Genomic DNA, 25682 nt, shown 5'->3' with positions numbered 1-25682 from the left:
TCAATTTATACCCAGGGATGGAGACAAACACACAGAACCGAAGACAGTGTCTGCAGGGAGACTTTTTCTTGTTAACCCTTGAAATAAATAAATGATAAATGGGTTATACTTGTATAGCGCTTTTCTGCCTTCAAGGTACTCAAAGCGCTTTGACACTATTTCCACATTCACACACACATTCACACACTGATGGCGGGAGCTGCCATGCAATGCGCTAACCAGCAGCCATCAGGAGCAAGGGGTGAAGTGTCTTGCCCAAGGACACAACGGACGTGACTAGGATGGTAGAAGGTGGGGATTGAACCCCAGTAACCAGCAACCCTCCGATTGCTGGCACGGCCACTCTACCAACTTCGCCACGCCGTCCCCATGAATAATAGTCCCCATGAATAATTCTTCATCTAAACAGGAAGATATGGAATATACTGTATATATGGAGATGGATATTTTTCCATGGTTCTGTACTTTTGCTCTATTCTATCTAAAACGTGTTTATGCTGCTGTGTTAAGGCGAGCTCTGTTGTCCCCTTCTAAATCCTCTTGTGTAGTGTGGCGTACTGTACACCTTTAAAAAAAAGTCCAACTGAACTGCGTAGTAGCCACGCGGCAAAGGCTGTAATTGGTTTGGCTTTTAGTGCTTGTCCTATGTTGCTGCGATTCAATCATGAGGCATACTGCCTACCTTTGCAAAAATGCCTTCTTTGTTTGCAATTAAGGTATTGTAACACAGCACCAGTTTCAATAACATGCAATCCCTCTCTCGTTACCATTGTTTATTAGCAACAAAGGTAGCTGTCAAGCTAAATCATGACCAGTTAAGTGTCATGCTTTCTCAACAGAAACACTGACCCGAGAATTAAATGGCTGATGCAGAACTTTGAAAGAAGCATGACGGTGCCTCAAGGGACAGCTTAGTGACGACAGTACACAGAAGCAAAAACAAGCTGGAGCCACAACACAGACCCCTACTCTAGTCCAAGGTTAACCATCAGACCCCACTTTTTCAACACCTGTTTTTGGAAAGTGTTTGATTGTAGCAGACAAGGCAACATAACTGCTTAAGTTTAGGTTCAAATACAAGTATTTAATATAAGTGTGTGTGTGGTTGGGTTCATATTCACCAGGCTGTCTGAACCGGTTTTATTTACATATAGTTAATTGAATTAAATTGATTTGGGGGGAATTCATGAATCATTATAACCTGAATACAGTATTACCTCAACTTACGAGCTTAATTGGTTCTGTGACGCAGCGCCTAACTCAAAATACTTGTATCTCAAATCAATGTCTCCTATTGAAATTAATTTTAATCAACTTAGCTGGTGATTGGCCCCTTAAAACAGCACAATTGTAATGTGCCTTTTTAAAAAGAAAAACAAACTTTTAACTAAGAAATATTGTATAAAAACCATACAATAAAATGTACTACAAAAAACTACAGTAGATTTATTAAGTAATGTAATAATAATTTGCAGCATTTACCTTGGATAGTGTTCTTTTACGGTATGTCTTTCCATCTGCTTTTCCATATTTTCATAAATATACATCCACCATTTGGATATTATTTTAACATTCTTGGCTTGCGTTAGGGCAGCACGGTGGAACAAGGGGTTAGTGCATGTGCCTCACAATACGAAGGTCCTGAGTTCAATCCCGGGCTCGGGATCTTTCTGTGTGGAGTTTGCATGTCCTGAATTCAATCCCGGGCTCGGGATCTTTCTGTGTGGAGTTTGCATGTCCTGAATTCAATCCCGGGCTCGGGATCTTTCTGTGTGGAGTTTGCATGTTCTTTCCGTGACTGGGTACTCCGGCTTCCTCCCACCTCCAAAGACATTCACCTGGGGATAGGTTGATTGGCAACACTAAATTGTCCTTAATGTGTGAATGTGAGTGTGAATGTTGTCTGTCTATCTGTGTTGGCCCTGCGATGAGATGGCGACTTGTCCAGGGTGTACCCCGCCTTCCGCCCGAATGCAGCTGCGATAGACTCCAGCACCCCCAGCAACCCCGAACGGGACAAGTGGTAGAAATGGATGGATGGCTTACGTTAGACTCATTCTGCTTCATTATGGTGCAGACTAGCAATTCTATGACCAAGTTGGCGACAGACTCGGTCATGTTTTTGATGATTTATTTCTTTATCATCCACTACTTTTTCTCATCACTGTCCTTCAGACTCACTTTCTTCCTTCCCATGGTTAAAAAACAAAGTTAAGTGGATCTCTCGCTGTAAGCTAATGCCTAAGACTAAATGGTTTTATATGGATCTTACGAGGTTCAATTTGGCATTTGCTACACCAACCGTGCTTCTAACTAAAATGTTTTCTGGCAAGAGAACGCTCTTTTCTGAACACGCTCTTACGTTGAAGTGTCAAAGTATAAGACTTTAAAATGCTGTCTTCCATTCGGCTCACTGTGGTCTTTAAAGAAGTAGCTGTGAGTAGGTACAGTATTGTGAGCTTGATAGATGTTTTTTTCCCCCAGGTGACAAAAAGCGACCTGGAGCAGCGGCATCCTCAACTGGAAGACATTTTCACCCTGGCACAGAACATCAAAAACAAGACGTCTAACTTGGATGTGCGCACGTCCATAACTGAGAAATGTATGTTTTTTTTAGTTTTTTTTTTTAAAACAGACTGTATATTGTAATGCATACTGACTCCATCATTTCTTGGTAACTCTTTTCTCCAGTGGAGAGGGTGCGAAACCAGTGGGACAACACTCAGCATGGCGTGGAGGCGCGACTCCTGCAGCTGGACAACATGATTGGCCACAGCGACCAGTGGGAGGCCCACAGGAGGGAGGTACAGGCTCTGATTGGACACAAGGACGGATGGTTCCACAGCCTGCTCCAACAGTCGACAGACCCTCTGACCAAACAACTGGCTGACAACAAGGTCAGTGACTAGATCCCGACACCTGTGCTCCTCTTTTTTTTGCTCCCCTCGTATTCATTTGAGCACTGTAACAACTCAAATTACATTTAATTAGGCTGAGTCTGAATCACCTCTCTTGCGTATCCCTTTGAAGCCTAATAACATCGGTTCCCCCGTCAGCGTTAATGTGAGATGATGACAAAAATGTGCCTCGTGAGAGCGGCTGACGCATTGTGGGGGATGAACACTAGAGGGCAATGGAATCCAAACGTCTCTGTTTGTTGTGTCTCGTAATGATGACAAATATGCGCATTGGAACAGAGTGGGGTTAACCTGGGAGTGTCACATATGCAGGAGATGTAAATACTTGGAGTGTAAAACCTGTCATTCATTACTGTATTAGGTCACACATTGTCTTATCCTATTTACGCCAACACAGGCTTTCCTGCTAGAGATGAGTCGCGGCCAGGCTACATTAGCGGCTTTCAACGAGCTGTCCAACCACCTTCTACACGAGTATTCCACAGACGACACCAGGAGGGTCAAAGAGGTCACCGACGCGCACAACGGCGCCTGGAACAGCATCAGTAATAGGTGGGACAAATATAGCAGGCGAGCGCATTTCATTCAAGCCTGCAATTTGCAATGCAGAAAGCATTTGTTATATTTTCTCAAGGCACAGTACTATTTTAAAGGAAGTGTGGGTATACTTATAGAAAGCTTGGAAATAGATACTATAGGATATTTCAACACATAGCCATGATAGTCTAAATAGAGTAGAACCTCAACTTACAAGCTTAAAGGCCTACTGAAATGCGATTTTCTTATTTAAACGGGGATAGCAGGTCCATCCTATGTGTCATACTTGATCATTTCGCGATATTGCCATATTTTTGCTTAAAGGATTTAGTAGAGAACATCGACGATAAAGTTCGCAACTTTTAGTCGCTGATAAAAAAAGCCTTGCCTCTACCGGAAGCAGCAGCCGAGTAGCGTGACGTCACAGGTTGTGGAGCTCCTCACATCCGCACATTGTTTACAATCATGGCCACCAGCAGCGAGAGCGATTCGGACCGAGAAAGGGACGATTTCCCCATTAATTTGAGCGAGGATGAAAGATTTGTGGATGAGGAAAGTGAGAGTGAAGGACTAGAGGGCAGTGGGAGCGATTCAGATAGGGAAGATGCTGTGAGAGGCGGGTGGGACCTGATATTCAGCTGGGAATGAGTAAAACAGTAAATAAACACAAGACATATACATACTCTATTAGCCACAACACAACCAGGCTTATATTTAATATGCCACAAATTAATCCCGCATAACAAACACCTCCCCCCTCCCGTCCATATAACCCGCCGATACAACTCAAACACCTGCACAACACACTCAATCCCACAGCCCAAAGTACCGTTCACCTCCCCAAAGTTCATACAGCACATATATTTCCCCAAAGTCCCCAAAGTTACGTACGTGAGACTTTTATTAGTAGGTTGCACAGTGAAGTACATATTCCGTACAATTGACCACTAAATGGTAACACCCGAATAAGTTTTTCAACTTGTTTAAGTCGGGGTCCAATTAAATTGATTCATGATACATGATTCATGATACTATCATATATACTATCATCATAATACAGTCATCACACAAGAGAATCATCAGGTTGTATACCCATCCATCCATCCATCCATCTTCTTCCGCTTATCCGAGGTCGGGTCGCGGGGGCAGCAGCCTAAGCAAGGAAGCCCAGACTTCCCTCTCCCCAGCCACTTCGTCCAGCTCCTCCCGGTGGATCCCGAGGCGTTCCCAGGCCAGCCGGGAGACATAGTCTTCCCAACGTGTCCTGGGTCTTCCCCGTGGCCTCCTACCGGTCGGACGTGCCCGAAACACCTCCCGAGGGAGGCGTTCGGGTGGCATCCTGACCAGATGCCCGAACCACCTCATCTGGCTCCTCTCGATATGGAGGAGCAGCGGCTTTACTTTGAGCTCCCCCCGGATGGCAGAGCTTCTCACCCTATCTCTAAGGGAGAGCCCCGCCACCCGGCGGAGGAAACTCATTTCGGCCGCTTGTACCCGTGATCTTGTCCTTTCGGTCATGACCCAAAGCTCATGACCATAGGTGAGGATGGGAACGTAGATCGACCGGTAAATCGAGAGCTTTGCCTTCTGGCTCAGCTCCTTCTTCACCACAACGGATCGATACAGCGTCCGCATTACTGAAGATGCCGCACCGATCCGCCTGTCGATCTCACGATCCACTCTTCCCTCACTCGTGAACAAGACTCCGAGGTACTTGAACTCCTCCACTTGGGGCAAGATCTCCTCCCCAACCCGGAGATGGCACTCCACCCTTTTCCGGGCGAGAACCATGGACTCGGATTTGGAGGTGCTGATTCTCATCCCAGTCGCTTCACACTCGGCTGCGAACCGATCCAGTGAGAGCTGAAGATCTTGGCCAGATGAAGCCATCAGGACCACATCATCTGCAAAAAGCAGAGACCTAATCCTGCAGCCACCAAACCAGATACCCTCAACGCCCTGACTGCGCCTAGAAATTCTGTCCATAAAGGTTATGAACAGAATCGGTGACAAAGGGCAGCCCTGGCGGAGTCCAACCCTCACTGGAAACGTGTCCGACTTACTGCCGGCAATGCAGACCAAGCTCTGACACCGATTATACAGGGAGCGAACCGCCACAATAAGACAGTCCGTTACCCCATACTCTCTGAGCACTCCCCACAGGACTTCCCGGGGTACACGGTCGAATGCCTTCTCCAAGTCCACAAAGCACATGTAGACTGGTTGGGCAAACTCCCATGCACCCTCAAGGACCCTGCCGAGAGTATAGAGCTGGTCCACAGTTCCACGACCAGGACGAAAACCACACTGTTCCTCCTGAATCCGAGGTTCGACTATCCGGCGTAGCCTCCTCTCCAGTACACCTGAATAGACCTTACCGGGAAGGCTGAGGAGTGTGATCCCACGATAGTTGGAACACACCCTCCGGTTCCCCTTCTTAAAGAGAGGAACCACCACCCCGGTCTGCCAATCCAGAGGTACCGCCCCCGATGTCCGCGACAGGTTGTATACATTGAATTATTTACGTGACATGCACATAGCGACACGCACGTACGGGCAAGCGATCAAATGTTTGGAAGCGTACTCACGGTACCGTGTCTGCGTATCCAACTCAAAGTCCTCCTGGTAAGAGTCTCTGTTGTCCCAGTTCTCCACAGGCCAATGGTAAAGATTGACTGTCATCTTTCGGGAATGTAAACAATGAAACACCGGCCATGTTTGTGTTGCTAAAGTCGGCCGCAATATGCCGCTTCCCTCCTACAGCTTTCTTCTTTGCTGTCTCCATTGTTCATTGAACAAATTGCAAAAGATTCACCAACACAGATGTCCAGAATACTGTGGAATTTTGCGATGAAACAGATGACTTAATAGCTGGCCATCATGCTGTCTCAAAATGTCCTCCACAATCCGCGACGTCACGCGCTGACGTCATCATACCGAGAAGTTTTCAGCAGGATATGTCACGCGAAATTTAAAATTGCACTTTAGTAAACTAACCCGGCCGTATTGGCATGTGTTGCAATGTTAAGATTTCATCATTGATATATAAACTATCAGACTGCGTGGTCGGTAGTAGTGGGTTTCAGTAGGCCTTTAAATGAGGAGCTTTTAACTCAAAACACTTGTATCTCAAATCAACATTGCCCATTGAAATAAATTACCATAATTGGTGCTTGGCCCTCAAAACAGCACACTTTCAACGTGAAACATGTCTTTTAAAGAGATAAACTAACTTTGAGATAAGAAAAACATCCATCCATCCATCTTCTTCCGCTTATCCGAGGTCGGGTCGCGGGGGCAGCAGCCTAAGCAGGGAAGCCCAGACTTCCCTCTCCCCAGCCACTTCGTCCAGCTCCTCCCGGGGGATCCCGAGGCGTTCCCAGGCCAGCCGGGAGACATAGTCTTCCCAACGTGTGTTGGGTCTTCCCCGCGGCCTCCTACCGGTCGGACGTGCCCTAAACACCTCCCTAGGGAGGCATTCGGGTGGCATCCTGACCAGATGCCCGAACCACCTCATCTGGCTCCTCTCGATGTGGAGGAGCAGCGGCTTTACTTTGAGCTCCTCCCGGATGGCAGAGCTTCTCACCCTATCTCTAAGGAAGAGCCCCGCCACCCGGCGGAGGAAACTCATTTCGGCCGCTTGTACCCGTGATCTTGTCCTTTCGGTCATAACCCAAAGCTCATGACCATAGGTGAGGATGGGAACATAGATCGACCGGTAAATTGAGAGCCTTGCCTTCCGGCTCAGCTCCTTCTTCACCACAACGGATCGATACAGCGTCCGCATCACTGAAGACGCCGCACCGATCCGCCTGTTGATCTCACGATCCACTCTTCCCTCACTCGTGAACAAGACTCCGAGGTACTTGAACTCCTCCACTTGGGGCAAGATCTCCTCCCCAACCCGGAGATGGCACTCCACCCTTTTCCGGGCGAGAACCATGGACTCGGACTTGGAGGTGCTGATTCTCATCCCAGTCGCTTCACACTCAGCTGCGAACCGATCCAGCGAGAGCTGGAGATCCTGGCCAGATGAAGCCATCAGGACCACATCATCTGCAAAAAGCAGAGACCTAATCCTGCAGCCACCAAACCAGATCCCCTCAACGCCCTGACTGCGCCTAGAAATTCTGTCCATAAAAGTTATGAACAGAATGGGTGACAAAGGGCAGCCTTGGCGGAGTCCAACCCTCACTGGAAACGTGTCCGACTTACTACCGGCCATGCGGACCAAGCTCTGGCACTGATCATACAGAGAGCGGACTGCCACAATCAGACAGTCTGATACCCCGTACTCTCTGGGCACTCCCCACAGGACTTCCCGAGGGACACGGTCGAATGCCTTCTCCAAGTCTACAAAACACATGTAGACTGGTTGGGCAAACTCCCATGCACCCTCAAGGACCCTGCCGAGAGTATAGAGCTGGTCCACAGTTCCACGACCAGGACGAAAACCACACTGTTCCTCCTGAATCCGAGGTTCGACTATCCGGCGTAGCCTCCTCTCCAGTACACCTGAATAGACCTTACCGGGAAGGCTGAGGAGTGTGATCCCACGATAGTTAGAACACACCCTCCGGTTCCCCTTCTTAAAGAGAGGAACCACCACCCCGGTCTGCCAATCCAGTGGTACCACCCCCGATGTCCACGCGATGCTGCAGAGTCTTGTCAACCAAGACAGCCCCACAGCATCCAGAGCCTTAAGGAACTCCGGGCGGATCTCATCCACCCCCGGGGCCTTGCCACCGAGGAGCTTTTTAACTACCTCAGCAACCTCAGCCCCAGAAATAGGAGAGCCCACCGCAGACTCCCCAGGCACTGCTTCCTCATAGGAAGACGTGTTGGTGGGATTGAGGAGGTCTTCGAAGTATTCCCTCCACCGATCCACAACATCCGCAGTCGAGGTCAGCAGAACACCACCCTCACCATACACGGTGTTGATAGTGCACTGCTTCCCCTTCCTGAGGCGGCGGATGGTGGTCCAGAATTGCTTCGAAGCCGTCCGGAAGTCGTTTTCCATGGCCTCCCCGAACTCCTCCCATGTCCGAGTTTTTGCCTCTGCGACCGCTGAAGCCGCACACCGCTTGGCCTGTCGGTACTTGTCCGCTGCCTCAGGAGTCCTATGAGCCAAAAGAACCCGATAGGACTCCTTCTTCAGCTTGACGGCATCCCTCACCGCCGGTGTCCACCAACGGGTTCTAGGATTACCGCCACGACAAGCACCAACTACCTTGCGGCCACAGCTCCAATCAGCCGCCTCGACAATAGAGGTGCGGAACATGGCCCATTCGGACTCAATGTCCAGCACCTCCCTCGTGACATGTTCAAAGTTCTTCCGGAGGTGGGAATTGAAACTCTCTCTGACAGGAGACTCTGCCAGACGTTCCCAGCAAACCCTCACAATGCGTTTGGGCCTGCCAGGTCTGTCCGGCATCCTCCCCCACCATCGCAGCCAACTCACCACCAGGTGGTGATCGGTAGAAAGCTCCGCCCCTCTCTTCACCCGAGTGTCCAAAACATGAGGCCGCAAATCCGATGACACAACTACAAAGTCGATCATAGAACTGCGGCCTAGGGTGTCCTGGTGTCAAGTGCACATATGGACACCCTTATGTTTGAACATGGTGTTCGTTATGGACAATCTGTGACGGGCACAAAAGTCCAATAACAAAACACCACTCCGGTTCAGATCCGGGCAGCCATTCTTCCCAATCACACCTCTCCAGGTTTCACTGTCGCTGCCAACATGAGCATTGAATTCCCCCTGTAGAACGAGGGAATCACCCGGGGGAGCACTCTCAAGTACTCCCTCGAGTGAATCCAAAAAGGGTGGGTACTCTGAGCTGCGGCTTGGCGCGTAAGCGCTAACCACAGTCAGGACCCGTTCCCCCACCCGAAGGCGGAGGGAAGCTACCCTCTCGTCCACCGGGTTGAACTCCAACGTACAGGCTCTGAGCCGGGGGGAAACAAGAATTGCCACCCCAGCCCGTCGCCTCTCACTGCCGGCAACGCCAGAGTGGAAGAGAGTCCAGCCCCTCTCGAGAGAACTGGTTCCAGAGCCCTTGCTGTGCGTCGAAGTGAGTCCGACTATGTCTAGCCGGAACTTCTCCACCTCGCGCACTAGCTCAGGCTCCTTCCCCCCAGCGAGGTGACGTTCCACGTCCCAAGAGCTAGCTTCTGTAGCCGAGGATCGGACCGCCAAGTGCCCTGCCCTCGGCTGCCGCCCAGCTCACATTGCACCCGACCTCTATGACCCCTGCTATGGGTGGTGAGCCCATTGGAGGGGGGACCCACGTTGCCTCTTCGGGCTGTGCCCGGCCGGGCCCCATGGGGACAGGCCCGGCCACCAGGCGCTCGCCATCGTGCCCCACCTCGGGGCCTGGCTCCAGAGGGGGGCCCCGGTGACTCGCGTCCGGGCAAGGGAAATCTGGGTTCCTTGTTTGTTTTCTTCATAAAGGTCTTCGAGCAGAAAAACATAAAAACAAAATTGAATATTCTACTAACAAGTACAGTCGTTTTTGAAGTAATGTAATTATAATGCCCATGCAACTTTTGCGATGGAGAGCAGACTTTTAATCGTACTTAAATCTGCTTCTCTGTCAAACACATCATCAGCAGAATCTACAGTTTTTCATGGATGAGTGTCAACCATTTTGATATTATTTTAACATTCTCGGCTGGCGTTGGACTCATTCTGCTTCAGTATGGTGCAGATTAGCAGTGCTTTGCCAAGTTGGCAACATGGTAGGTCATGTTTTTAATGATTTCTTTCTTTAATTCACTGAATATCAGTCGTTTTTTATTCTCAGCACTCTCCTTCCACTTTCTTCCTTGCCATTGTTAGAAAACAAAGTTATGTCCATCCCTAGTGATAAGCTAATGCAAGTAAAACTGGATGTTTTGGGCAGATCCTACAGGATTCGTTGTGGCATCTGCTCTGCCGACTAATGGCGGGAATGCTTCTATCTCAAATTTTTGCTTGAATTTTGCGTAGATACAGCTTTTTATTCCAGAACACTCTAAAGTTGAGGAATCACTGTAGCTGATAACACAAGTGAGTACACCTCACACAATGTTAATGTGTAAAGGAGACATACTTGGCCTCAGATGCACAGTACAGGTACCGCAACTCCCCAGTGCCGGCAGCACTCATGTAGCTCCCAGACCAAGATGCTACCACCACAATAGACTAGGCAAGACACAATTGTCTTTGCTACTCACTGAGACAAATATCACCAAGTTGACTCACTTACAGTGAATAGTTAAGCTATACTGCTATACAAGCTGTCCACAGATATATATTTACGTTGTATTGTTTTGTTATTTTCTCTTTAAAAGATGAACTGTTATAACTGGAACTGGAACTGGAACATTGTATATGTTTAGTTTAGTTTAGTCTTTATTTGAAAGGACAATGCACAGAAACATTAAACAGATATGTTCTGTACCAGAATATAGCTAAATACCTCATTTCCATCTGCAGTCCCTGGCTACCTAAATTAAAGAGATACAGAAATCATGCAAAAAAATTATAACAATAAAATTAAGAAAAGTCAAGTCATAAAATGCCCTTTCATTGACACGTACACATTATACAATACAACCACACCTCATTTACATCATCACACAGACAATACATGCTCTTGTTCACATCTGTCATCATTTGTAAAAACAACCATGATTTTAACACACACATCTCACAGTTTACAACAAAATGTTCTCATGCATAAATATAATACACTTTAATATACACAATACACATTAAGTTGACTTGCCCACCTCAGTGACCGTGTGAGTAACTTTGATTGCTCCAAAGCCACTTTTTAAGTTCAATTGTGAATGAAGAGTAATCCGTTAGACTTTTCAAGTTTGTTGTGAGGTCGTTCCATTAATTTATCGCTTTATATGAAAAGGCTGATTGTGCAAAAGAGGTTTTACATCTGGGTACGCGACACTGCCCCCCTGGTGGAGGCTTGTGGGTTTCTAGTTGTCACAGCAAATGTAAACTGGACAAAGTCCTTAAGTGGCGCGGGTGTAGTGTTATTTAGGATTCGATGGGCCATTCGTATTGATGCTAATCTTTGAATGTTAGCAACGTTTAACAATCTATATTTTTGGAGAACTAAACAGTGATTGTGGTGTTGTGGTTTTTGGACAAGGATTTTGAGCGATTGTTTGTGCAAAATTACCAATAGCCTCAGTGTAATTTTGCTTGCCTGGGACCAATGTTCCCTCTAATTTTTCATGTGTGTGAGCAAACGCACAAACTCCCTGAGCATTCTGTGGAGCACATGTGAGCAACATCAGACGTGCACACTGTGGCCACACCAGCGTCACACCTGTCCCAAACCTGACATCATAACAATTTAATGTTTTATTAAAATCATTTTCTGATATAAGTGATTTTGCCCTTTTACAATGACAATAACAAAAAAACATGTTTTTCATATGCTAGTATTGTATGTCTGGCTGCGGGTCCTACCTTTAAAAAAAAATGTTACCCCTTTCAGAGATTACATTTAGTTCCTGTAACTTTCTGTCTGTAAAATACATCTTTTTATTAGCATTTATGAAATCTAGTGACAATATTTCATGAATAATATCCTTAGATTAACATTCTTAATAAATGGCAGTAAAATAAGCACACATCTGATTGTGGAGTCAGTGTGTTACAACCTGGCGTTTACACATTGTGTGGCGTTGGGGTTGTCCGACTTTTTGTGTGGTCATAAACGCAGCACTGGCTAAGTGCCATGAGTGCGTGTGTTAGTGCAGGTGAGACAGAGCAAGCGGCTTCTGTTGAAACGACGGATGATAACGTTGGTTTAAGCCTGGTTTGTATGGCAAAAAATTACCAGTTTTTATAGATAAAAGTTTTTTTTACTCATGTTTTTGGTGTGGTTACAAACAGTTTTGCTCAATAAAGTGATTGATGGAATTCCTGTCCGTAAAGTGTCTCGACAGACGATAATTGAACTGTGTTGACAAAGATTGTTTTATTCATTGGGGGCCACTCTTGTTGTCACCTGTCACTCACAGAGTTGCATTGCAAAATCATACAGAATAAATTGTAATGTGTTTGTTTTGTTTAAAGTTCAGATGGGATTTTTGATTTTCTGCGCGGCATTAATTTGCTGTGCGCAGAGGACGCGTGAGCGGTGCACAATTGCGCAGGCGCTAGAGATGCGCGGATAGGCAATTATTTCATCCGCAACCGCGTCAGAAAGTCGTCAACCATCCGCCATCCACCCGATGTAACGTTTGATCAGAACTTCACCCGCCCACCATCCGCCCGTTGTTATATATCTAATATTAATAAAAAAATTTAAAAAAAGGGTGAAAACTACGCGAATTGCACCTTGTGCAGACAAGATTTTTCGATCGGACACGGAGGAATTAGCGATGTAAAAGACCACGTTGGGACAAAAAAACACAAGTCTAATGCCGTTGCTAGCGATACAAGTGGAAAACTTTCAACGTTTTTCGTCGCCCAAACAGATTCTTTGGATGTGATAAATGCCGAAGTTTTATTTACGGAGGCAATAATTGAGCATGGACTTCCAATCGCACTGGCTGATCACATGGGACAGTTAATAATGTAATGCAACCTTTAAAAATCATTACGCGGTGATCGCGATCCCAAAAATAAACTTTTCTTGCATGATAATGTCCAGAAAAATTCGCTTTATATTACTATAGAGTCCTTTTAACGAATGAGTTTGATGGTTTATCACAAACCTTAAATGAAAGAAGTCCTTTGTTCTCCTGCACCGCATGCGCAATCCTGTCGGCTGTATTTCACAGCACGACATACTGTTAAAAGTGTTTATACTATTTATACTTTCAATTAACAAATTGAAGTCTTGTGAAAGGTTTACAGGATAACTGGCATTAACTGTCAAAATAATTTCAAACTATTGAAGTTAGCTTACAGAATAAACATGTCAATCAACCCATATGATTTTTGCTGTAATATTTTTGTTTTGAAAAGTCACTGTGACTGATAGAAAAGTGATGGTTTTAGCAACATTTTAACCTGTCTGAATGCTAATAGTCATTTTGCGTCGGGGGGCGAAGCCCTGAACCCACCACCAGGACTTTGTCCTGGACCTACCGGGGCCTGCGGCCCTTGGACCCTGGCTACTAGGTTTTTCTGATTTAAAAGTTGGCAGGTATGGTGAGGTTATAAAGCTTTTGCCTGTTAAAGAAAGGAGACTGATCCAATGCACAGACATTCGCGTGCCACGCTGTCACGACCCAGACGCACACCAGTGCGCAATCATATGGGAGCCGCGCTGAGCGCACCTCCAAGCGCGTCTCGCTGCCGGCGACGGCCAGATATGGGCCCACGCTCCAGCGCCATCCATTTTCAGGGCTAGTTGATTCGGCAGGTGGGTTGTTACACACTCCTTAGCGGGTTCCAACTTCCATGGCCACCGTCCTGCTCTCTATATCAACCAGGGTGAGCCCCACCCCTTTCATGAGCGCACTACGCGCGGAGTGACCCCTGTTACGCGCCCCCGGCAACAGGGGTGGCAAGCAGGTAAGCTGCGCGGGCGGAGCGCGCGGAGTGACCCATGTTACGAGCCCCCGGCCACGGGGGTGGCGGGCAGGTAAGCTGCTTACCTGCTGCGCGTGACGCCGGCCGCGGCGAAAGCGGACGAGGCGGGGTGTCGGTGCGGTGGGCGCGGTAGTGACCCTGGACGTGCGTCGGGCCCTTCTCGCGGATCGCTTCAGCTACGGCTCCCGGTGGGGCCCTCTCGGGGGAAGGGGCCTCGGTCCAGGACCCCGGCGAGGCGTCCCTTCTCCGCTCCGTAAAAGTGTCCATCTCTTTTCTTTTTTTTTCTTCTGTTGTGGCATATGCAGCAGGTGCCTGCTCGTTTTTCGTATGTGGGTAACAACATTTAACTACGTATATATATTTCCGAATTGGTTTAACTGCCACCCGCAAAAAAAAAAAAAAAAAAAAAAATTAATCCGCCCGACCCGACCCGCGAGCGGATAAAATCTTAGTTTTTTTAATTTCATCCGCCCGATCCGCGGATAATCCGCGGACTCCGCGGTTGTGTCCGCAAACCGCGCATCTCTAGCAGGCGCGCACCTTATAGGGAACGTTGCCTGGGACCAACATGTTATACAATGATAAAAACGAGACATAATCATTGCATTAAAATAAGTTTGAGCTGCCTGCAATGTTAACAAATTCCTGATACATTTGAATTTTTTTATGTTGTACTTAAGACTCCGGCACATCTGTTTGATATGTTTTTTAAAGCAAAGTGTTGTATTGTTGTGCAGGGCAAATGACCGGCATACTCACTTGGACAGTGAGCTGAAGAACCTGCAAATGTCCCTCAAAGAGCTGGAGGCCTTCCTCAAGTGGCTCCAGGAGGCAGAGACTACTGTCAACGTGCTGGCCGACGCCTCTCAGAGAGAAAACCTGTCGCAGGACTCCGTCAGCGTGAAGGCGCTCAAACAACAGCTAGAGGTAGGAGAAGGCTGGTGTGCGAGTGTGTGTCAGTGCACAGGTGGAAGCTATTATCTGTGTGTCGTCCTCCATTAGTGCGAGGGTCTCCCCACATGTGTGCTGCCGGTTAAAGAGTGTTAATGAGAGAGCGTGTTAGGGGCACCTGGACATGTGTCCAGCCAATTGAACCTCAGCAGCCTCACTACATTGTGTGTGCATGTGTTTAGCGTGTTTCCAGTTAATGTCGAGCTTCATCTCCACCTCTGAGGCTTTGACATATCGACTTCTGTGTGTCTTGTTCAAAGCCAAACCGTCTCTCCTTCCACCTCTGCTACAGTGGATATTGATGGACGGCATTCAAGTGTGAAGAGTAATTTGGTGAAATAGAAAAGTAATTTTAGCTGAGGAGGTTGTTTCAACACGATCACTTCTACTTTCTTTTTTGGCCTCATTGTGTGAAATTCCTGCAGAATAAGATGTGAAATGATTAGGAGAGGACAGGGGCGCCACAAGGCACACGCTTTGCTGGATAAAAATACCTGTTGTTCTTAATGAGTGAACAATAGTTGGAGGGTCAAGAGAGGGAATTTTTAGCTTCTTCACTGGAAACAACATTAAGTAAACTTTTGAATAATATCACAGTTAGTTAGAAATGATCTGTTCCAAAGTCAAACTAAAACCTTTAGTGACTGCACAGCCAAGGTTGTAAGTCCTGTTTTAACATTCTTATTAATCATGGAAGTAGAAAATGGATGGATGAAAGTGTAAAAATAAGTACATTTCTATTTAATACATTAAAAGAAAATCTTTGTTTGCCGACACTTGGCGTTTTAAAGTGGCACTTTAACCATTTTATCCTTATGCAAATATAAACCATTCCATTATTATTGTTCTGTATTGTTGTGACAATAGCTTATTAACTCCATGATTTTAAAAATTAAATTCGTATTGTTGTTATTAAAGAAAAGTTGCAAAAAAAACCCCACTTTATTCCCATGTTATTTGGAAAGGTAGCTGCTCAGTGGCCTTGTGGTTAGAGTGTCCGCAACACATGCCAATACGGCCGGGTTAGCTTACTAAAGTGCGATTTTAAATTTCGCGTGAAATATCCTGCTGAAAACGTCTCGGTATGATGACGTCAGCGCGTGACGTCACGGATTGTGGAGGACATTTTGGAACAGCATGGTGGCCAGCTATTAAGTCGTCTGTTTTCATCGCAAAATTCCACAGTATGCTGGACATCTGTGTTGGTGAATCTTTTGCAATTTGTTCAATGAACAATGGAGACAGCAAAGAAGAAAGCTGTAGGTGGGAAGCGGTGTATTGAGGCAGGTGTTGTGCTGGATAACGCACCCCTGCCGTAGAATTCACCCCTTGACTGGTGTGCCGGATAACATAGCCGGTGTTTCATTGTTTACATTCCCGGAATGATGACAGTCAAGCTTTACCATTGGCCTGTGGAGAACTGAGACAACAGAGACTCTTACCAGGAGGACTTTGAGTTGGATACGCAGGCACGGTACCGTGAGTACGCATGCAGCTGCGGCTTCCAAACATTTGATCGCTTGCCCGTACGTGCGTGCCGCTATGTGCATGTCACGTACGTATCTTTGGGGACTTTGGGGAAATATATGTGCTGTATGAACTTTGGGGAGGTGAACGGTACTTTGGGCTGTGGGATTGAGTGTGTTGTGCAGGTGTTTGAGTTGTACTGGCAGGTTATATGGACGGGAGGGGGGAGGTGTTTGTTATGCCGGATTAATTTGTGGCATATTAAATATACCATATTTTTCGGAGTATAAGTCGCACCTGCCGAAAATGCATAATAAAAAAAGAAAAAAACATATATAAGTCGCACTGGAGCCCGGCCAAACTATGAAAAAAACTGCGACTTATAGTCCGAAAAATACGGTAAGCCTGGTTGTGTTGTGGCTAATAGAGTCTTGTGTTTATTTACTGTTTTAGTCATTCCCAGCTGAATATCAGGTCCCAGCCGCCTCTCACAGCATCTTCCCTATCTGAATCGCTCCCACTGCCCTCTAGTCCTTCACTCTCACTTTCCTCATCCACAAATCTTTCATCCTCGCTCAAATTAATGGGGAAATCGTCGCTTTCTCGGTCCGAATCGCTCTCGCTGCTGGTGGCCATGATTGTAAACAATGTGCAGATGTGAGGAGCTCCACAACCTGTGACGTCACGCTACTCGTCTGCTACTTCCGGTACAGGCAAGGCTTTTTTTTTAGCGACCAAAAGTTGCAAACTTTATCATCGATGTTCTCTACTTTCAGCAAAAATATGGCAATATCGCGAAATGATCAAGTATGACACATAGAATGGACCTGCTATCCCCGTTTAAATAAGAAAATTGCATTTCAGTAGGCCTTTAATGTAAAAAACTTTTTCTGTTAAAATATTTGTCACACTTTTACTATGTTTTCCTCTTCTTAATGTTTTGGATTTTATATTTTTAGTGGAAGCGCTCTGACAATCGGGAGCTTACTAGAAGCTCCGGAAAACTCCTCCTTCCTCCTGTGTGTGTGCGCGCGTGTGTGTGTGTGTGTGTGTGTGGTAATAATGCGTGTTATTACTCAGCCTCACTCTCCATCTTTGTCTCCATTGATTTGTTGGGTGCACAAAGCCATTCTACCACTGAGGGGCCACCTGCTTTCACGTCGCTCTTCATCAGCACTCCCTTTCCCTATCAAACGGCGGCAAAAGAGTGGAGCTGCTCGTCTTCTAGTCCAACACGCTCCTTCCTTCCTTCTCTCACTTTTTCCTCTGTCGTTGCCGGTTTAGACCTCAGCAGGGCGCCGTCACGGCTGATTAGTTTGATCCCCAGAGCTTGTGAATGTCCGCGTGGAAGAGAAAGTGAGTGGTCTGACCGCCTGCATCATTGTGTGTGTGTGTGTGTGTGTGTGTGTGTGTGTGTGTGTGTGAGAGAGAAAGATAGAGAGCAAGACAGCACTCACTCTTTGTGCGTGTATGTGTGTGTGTGTGTGATTAAAATCAAGGCATGCTGAGCTCATGTGACTGAGTGTGCTCCATCCCTGCGTGTGTGTGAGTGCACATCGCGTCGGCTCGGCTTCGGAATCCCGTTCGCTAGGTTTTTTTTTTTTAGGGAGAGGGAGCGCAATATGAGCGGTGCTATTGGGTAGTGATAGAGCATGCAGACCAGCACCAGGCTGCTGTAGCAGTCCTAAGATGATGGCCATGGTCCGGACTTCCCTCCAGAAAGTGGTGGTCTTCCTACACAGACTCCAGAGGATGGCCATCTCCTCACCGCGGTACCAGAAACTCTGCAAGGTACGTGCGAGAAAAGAGACGATGGAGAGTTTTCATTTCGTTTGCGTGGCCAGAGCAGCTGAAACTTTCATATCTTTATCACCATTGTTGTTGTTGTTGCCATTTATTGTGGGTAGGTTTTAAACAGGCTTAACAAAGTTACAGTGAATTGCACCGCATCACATGTTTGCACTTGTGCAATTCAACATGTCCGAAAAGGAAGTAGGAAGAAGCCGATCTTATTCAATCCAACCCCTTTTTTTGTGTTTCAGCAATTGCTGAGCTTAAGAAAGAATGAAGTTCATAGTTTGTAGACCTTTATTCAGTAATAAAGGAGAAAATCATGTTAAAAATAAACCAATTCATAAAGAAGAGTTGTGTCGTTCCAATGCAACTTTACACACTGTTGCATTTTTAGCCTAGGAAAGTGCATTTTTATCACTCTTCCTATTTCAATAATTCTGACAAAGTTTGCTTGATTTCTGCTTCATTTGTATAATTTTTATCATCCAGTATTGCCTTTTAAGATTTGCTTTTGTATTTGTCAGAATATGAATCCATATGCAGTTATTTTAATGCATAGATAGTGACATGGAAAGTAATTTTCTTGTTAAGTGGCATAATTACAGTGAATAGTGGTCTCTACAGTTATTTTTCTGTATCACAAATACTCTACCTGTGGTTCTCAAAGTTTCCATACAAAGGAGAACCACCTGAACAATATTTCGCTTTCCTAGATCCACCGTTTTTGCTACTTCTGCTAACGTGGTTTAGCTTATGTGACAGGTAAGCAATAATATTTCAGCAAAAGAACACATGATTTGTATTTGTACCTTTATTTCATACATATCTGGGGAAAACAAGTGATGTTCCAGCGTACCACTAGATGGAGCCTGCGTACCACCAGTGGTACTCGTACCATAGTTTGAGAATTGATGAAATCGGTATCGGAAATTGCACTTTTTGATGACAGTTTATGACAACCTGTTAACAGCTGTTTGGCAAATCCCAACTAGGAGGTTTAAACCACCAAGAGGGGGCAGGGTTTTATTCTGGGAGGCAGGGCTGAATGAGCGAGTGAGAGAGCAATAAAATGCATGACAACAGTTTCTGATGGCTTGCCAGCTTCAATCAAAGCAACATGTGATGGTCCAGCCTAAGCCAGTCTTAATCCATAAATCCATCACTCCTCAGTGCTCAGCCCTTTTTGGTTTAATGTGAATTTATCTTTGCATGTTTGCTCTTGTTTTTTGTCCAGATTTTAGGGTTTACATTCTTCTTTAGGCTTAATGACTCATATCAGTGGATATTTATTGGATGTCACCCTAATAGCAAACAATTTATATGAATGCATGCAGCCCAATATCATAGGAAAGGTAGAGTAGAAATAACCTGTTCCAGGGTCAAACTCTTACCATCAAATGAAACGTTATTGATATAGAACTTTCCATACACAGGCAAGTTGCAAACACAAAGTGCTGTACAAAAAAAAATAATAGAAGAGAAGAAAACTTAGGCGCGCACACACACACACACACAACACTATTGACGCGGTATAGCTCGGTTGGTAGAGTGGCCGTGCCAGCAACTTGAGGGTTCCAGGTTCGATCCCCGCTTCCGCCATCCTAGTCACTGCCGTTGTGTCCTTGGGCAAGACACTTTACCTACCTGCTCCCAGTGCCACCCACACTGGTTTAAATGTAACTTAGATATTGGGTTTCACTATGTAAAAGCGCTTTGAGTCACTAGAGAAAATCGCTATATAAATATAATTCATTCATTCATTCATTGACGATAACAAAGCTAAAAAACATGGCATGACACTGAGGATTTGAGGAAAATGCCACCTTTGAGTCATCTACACTAGAGAATAACTTAAATGTACGCCTTTTAAAAATAGTATAAACATATGATAAAAAGATAGAAAGCAACACAATGAAATAATAAAAAAAACATAAGATTTTAGGATGATCAGTAAAAAGCCTGATCAAAAAGGTGTGTCTTTAGCATTTTTTTTTTTAAATGTCAATTTTCTTTGCAGTTCTGAGGCTCTCTGGCAAGCTGTTCCACAGTTGGGGGCCACAGTGGCTAAATGCTGCCTCACCGTGGGTCTTTGTTCTGGTATTTGGTATAGCTAAAAGGCCAGTGCCAGAGGACCTCAGGATCCGCGAGGGTGGACGTCAGATAGATTGGAAAGCGCAAGGCCATTAAGACATTAAAAAACTAATAATAGGCCTTGTGACTGAAAAATCAATTTTAAGTCTTAATTGAACTACAATGCATGTTCATACATCAACACAGGATTAGGCTATCAGATAATTAGATGCATGACGACGTCAATGCCAGTGGCTTTGTGCGATGTAAAAATACTTGATGGATAGTGACAAATGCTTTTTTAACACAACGGCGCTGTAGAAGGGAGACTAAAGTGCCAAATTCACACACTCCCGCCTCTGTTACATCTTTTAAACGTTATAATTGGTAAATGGTCTGTATTTATATAGCGCTTTACTATACCTGGAATGATACCCAAAGTGCTTTACATTTGACATAGCATTAAACCTTTACCATACACATTCACACACTGATGGTGGAAGCTGCCATGCTAGGCGTGAACCACGACCCCCTAAGGTCCCTTCTACACTAAGGAAGGTTAAGGTTATCCAGAGTAAATCCCACCTAACCTTATCCTTGTCCACACACACACAATGGTCGTTTAAGACCCCCTCCGTCCGCCGGCGCAACGCGACCTAGTACGCATGCGCAGAAAATGCGCACGTCTTAGTCACCTCCAGTGTGGCTTTGTCTGCAAGTTCTTAAATGAAATTTAACTTATCTGAACAATATCCAGTGTTGTGGTATTTCAATTAACTGGAATCCAGTGTGCTGTGGGGCCCTATTGTAGTGAATCACACCTGAGCCATCATAAATTAATCAAATCTTTGATAAACACGTGAAAGTAAACAATGTGATAAAGAACATTTTGCATCAATCAATCTAGGGATCTAGATATCTGGTCAGGACACTCCTCACTCTTTTGCCTTCACCTTCATTGTCCATTCCTTTTTGGTGACTTTATACCAGTGGTTCTTAACCTTGTTGGAGGTACCGAACCCCACCAGTTTCATATGCGCATTCTCCGAACCCTTCTTTAGTGAAAAATAAAATGTTTGTTTTTTTCAAATTCAAGAAAAAGTCATATGTTTTTTTATTGGTGCACAAAATTAACCGCGCATGAACATCACCTTGTTCAAAGAACAAAGCCAACACAGTGCATGAACTCACAACAAATTACATACCTTACACACATTATCATGAATTGATTAACGTGGACCGCGACTTAAACAAGTTGAAAAACTTATCCGGGTGTTACCATTTAGTGGTCAATTGTACGGAATATGTACTGTACTGTGTAAACTGTACTGTTCCATTTAATGTATTCTCTTTCTTTGCAATCTGCTAGTAAAAGTTTCAATCGATCAATCAAACAACCTGCAAATCAGATGGAAAATTAGAGGGAACATTGTTTGGGGGTATCCATAATACGCCGATAGGGAGAAGTTTTTATTTACACGATAAGTCGGATGTGTCTTTACCTCCGTGGCGGAGGCTCCGCCGAACCCCTAGGGTTTGATCGAACCCAGGTTAAGAACCACTGCTTTATACACACTGAACCTAGACGTTGAGTCTGCGACATACATGGCGGACAATAACTGATACAGTCTGCTTTGCCAGTCCAAATGCATTCAATGTTTTCTGTAGTCTTCCCTCGTCGACCAGGTAATACAAACTACACGCTACCTTTTTTTTTTATATCACATCCACATTGTCTCTCCTTTGACAAATGAACAAAGTGTTTCGGTAAGTAGAATCATAGCTGACCTGGACATTCAAAAGTTCTCTTGCCGTCTGAGAAGTGTTGTATCCCAAATAGCTGCAATCGTTTTCTCTTAAGGTATTCATGTGTGATTTCCACAAGCGTCTGTACATGTAGAAGAAGGAGAAACATGGGCATGTCTGGATGACTCTCCTCCGTCTTTCTAGTGTTACCTCCGAGTGGAAACAGGTTGTTATGAAGCTGGCTGTGGCGCGTTTTTTCCGACGTCACTTCCTGTGTGGGGCGCGGTCTTTCTGACGTCACTTCCTCTCCGAACTCAGTTTGTAAACGATCGATGAGTCCATACAAAGATAAGAGCCGGAGATTCAAGAAATACACGTCGCACTTACCCGTGTAAAAAATTATCCAAGGAGGGGAACCTTAAACGATGGTTTAGTGTGGCTGACATGATGCCTAGGCTAAATAATTATTTGTTTAAGGGGTTATCCGGCTTAGTGTAGACATAGCCTGAGTATTGTATAAATTCAATCATTACTGAGTAAAAAACTTAAATAAAAACGCCCAAAAAGGACCCATCTATGCAGCTTTATTGCAACAATTTAGTCTATTATACTATTGCATTCTGCACTCTCCTAACTAAGTAACTTTTGCTCTTTAAATTGGTTAGTTTTTGCTTGAATGAAATAGTGTACTGTAGTATTTCCCCCTCTGTCACGACTAATATTTTAATGTGCAAAACCATCGACGTGCAGTCTCGTCATTCATCACTTTTACAGGCAGGTAATACCTGGTGGGATGGGTCTGATAGCCATCGGGAGCCATCAGTCATTGTAGACTTTATTAGTGGCCCTTCGGTTGCATTAGTCGCTCCTGCCTAGTCCGGCCTTCTTTGGAGTGAGTCAGCCATGCCACACTTGTCCTCAAGCCTCCGGACAGGGGCACTGACTCCTCCATGATGGATCTAATCGGGCTGAGCTTCTTATTTTATATTCTACGGAAAAAAATTCCCGGCATCAAATTACAGTGTGTATTTTTTGACATGCTCATCCCTTTGTAGTGTTTCCGTGAAAAGGAGCTTGAGTGCCCCATTCAGATTCAACCAGAAGCCTTTTAGTGCGCTCTATTTTTAGACTTCCATCCATGATTTGGCACGTAAATAGTTCTCATCTCCGTCTTCTCCGTTTCCAAAGCAGTTGGGCTTAATGGGGTCCTGCGCTATTAAGGGGAGTTTCGCCGTCACAAATTTGTCCTCAGGGTCCCACCGTGCACTTACATTGCCCGGCGGTGAAAGCGTCAGCACAAAGTCATACACATTTCCAACAACCCGGAAAGTCAGAAGAATAGCGAGATGTTAAATTTTTTACATGCATTTTCACATTAATTTTAGAAAATAGTAAAAACAAAAGTGTGTCTTTGCTCATTATTCTTTTTTTTTGTTATTTTAAAAAAAACATTTGTTTATTGGTTTTCAGAGCCATACAACTGACAGTTTTTAAAAAAATACATCAAATGCTGTTTCTTTCCCAAACAAGTAGAACAAAAAAAACAATAAATAAATACTACTACTACTAATAATAATGATAATAAATAAATAAAGTATAAAGAAACCACATACAGATATTCACATAAAACCACAGACTGCTGCATTCCTGAATGGCAACCAACAAGCACACAAAAGGCTCATCAACCATTCACATTTCAACAATGTGTTTCAATCAGGGTTAATTTGGAGATCAGTTTCTCCAACACTTTTTAGAAAGGCACATCACAGTTCTTAAAACTTTGCAGAACAGCCATTCAATGTCAGCCTAATCTTCTCCAGTTTGACAAAATAAATAATTTGTTTAATTCAGCGGTTGTGGCAAGGAGGCGCTGTTGCCCTACAATTCAACACAATGAGTCTTCTAGCCAACAAAGTAATTAAATGCTACAAGATTCTTTTTGGATTTGTTAAGAGTAGATGAGTGAGGTGCTACGCCAAATAGTCCACTTGGGGTTCGGTTCAATACTTTCGCCAGTGATCACAAGTGTTAACACTTGTTGTCCAATAGCTGTTTGCACATTATTCTAAGGCAGGGGTCGGCAAGCCAAAATGTTGAAAGAGTCATATTTAACCAAAAATACAAAAAAAAAATCGGTCTCTAGCTGCAAACAGTTTAAAAGCCTTATATAAGTGTTATAATGAAGGCAACACATGATGCACGTGTCTATATTAGCTATATTAGCCTACTATCAAAGGCTGACTCAAATCTTTGTTGACAGAAATGTTGTATTTTAATTTATATTCTACACATTTTTGCAACATTGGAAATCATTAGTAAAATGGAAGCTTCTCACAGGATGAGATAACTTCTGGAAATTACTGGCTCAGAATAGCCAAAGGTAAGGTGGGTCCAAGTTTAAGGAAACGGCAGGATGTCTTCTTATAAGTGTTCTCCTTCTTCTTAGTGTTTCGTCTAACAATCTTTGCAAGCTGGGTAACGTTTGCTGGGGTCTGGAACAACATGGCACACAAGCTATGAGAAATGCAGCCAATATTACATACATTTAATGTGTCACGATACATGCAAATATAAATTAAATACACAAAGGACATAAGTAAAGGAAATTAAATGAGCTCAAATATACCTACAAACGAGGCATAATGATGCAATATGTACATACAGCTAGCCTAAATAGCATTTTAGCATCAATTACCTTGCAGTCATGCAGTGACCAAATATGCCTTAAAGCACTCCAGCAAATCCATAAAATCAACAAAGCTCACTATTGTGCATTCACGCACAGCATAAAACGTTTGCTGGACAAAATGAGACAAAGTGGCATAAAACACGTCTTTCTGTGGCAGCATCGGAGAAAGTTTTACATGTAAACAAACTACGATGAGTTCAAGGATCGCTGAAATTAGTAGGACAAAACGGTGCTTGCCAAATACACTCATCAGTGAAGCATGTACAACATAAACAGTGGGATTTCTAACAATGAGGAAAGTTTGTTCCCCCACCGAAAATATATTAAAACAAAACTTTTTTTTTTTCTTCATCTTTTTCCATTTTCACACATCTCTGAAAGAGGTGCAGGGAGCCACTAAGGCGGCGTTAAGAACCGCGGGTTGCTGACCCCCGTTCTAAGGGGAAATACAATTCCAACTGTACTGTTTAAGTTGAACATTAATAATGCCTTTTATGGTCACAAGGAAAAACGTACAGAAACACAGTGTGAGGCTTCACATTCAAATACATGTGCTAAGTGATACAACATGAGCATGTGCTACTAGCCCATTGAGCTAACAGCAGATGCCCCAAAGCGCTAACTTTCACAGCCTGGGGAATCTCACTCTAATCATGTAGCACTAACATAGTTACACCAAAATGTTCTATTTTTCTTGTTTTCTATTTCCAGATGGACTACATATTATTGTAACTGCACATGACGTAGTTTCGATATCTATGGCAGCCTGTCTAGGCAGCTAACGAGTTGGGCCTGAAAATCTTTCTTATTGGAATTTAACCTATGATAAATGGATTACACTCGGAGAGCACTTTTCTACCTTCAAAGCGCTTTGACCCTAGTTCCACATTCACCTGCTGATGACACAGCACTTGCTCAAGGATACTTCAGCATGGTCACAGGGGCACTG

General features: G+C 44.7%; 1 protein-coding gene across 9 annotated transcripts in view; it reads left to right on the top strand.

Moving 5' to 3' along the window:
• Positions 1-25682, top strand: part of utrn (utrophin) — a 430508-nt gene that overhangs the window by 186390 nt on the left and 218436 nt on the right. For 8 of the 9 annotated variants that reach the window (XM_061929658.2, XM_061929664.2, XM_061929663.2 and 5 more), the window contains 4 exons: positions 2485-2602; positions 2692-2897; positions 3316-3470; positions 14754-14943. In XM_061929658.2, coding sequence (XP_061785642.2) covers positions 2485-2602; positions 2692-2897; positions 3316-3470; positions 14754-14943 — 669 coding nt within the window. Of the gene's footprint in view, positions 1-2484; positions 2603-2691; positions 2898-3315; positions 3471-14753; positions 14944-17054; positions 18226-25682 lie in introns of those variants that run through there. The other variant, XM_061929666.2, reaches the window with a different exon arrangement.

The sequence above is a fragment of the Nerophis lumbriciformis genome, linkage group LG34 (genome assembly GCF_033978685.3).
Source record: "Nerophis lumbriciformis linkage group LG34, RoL_Nlum_v2.1, whole genome shotgun sequence".
Classification (NCBI taxonomy): domain Eukaryota; kingdom Metazoa; phylum Chordata; class Actinopteri; order Syngnathiformes; family Syngnathidae; genus Nerophis; species Nerophis lumbriciformis.
Note: the sequence above shows the minus strand (reverse complement) of the source record. Positions and strands in the feature narration are given on the sequence as shown.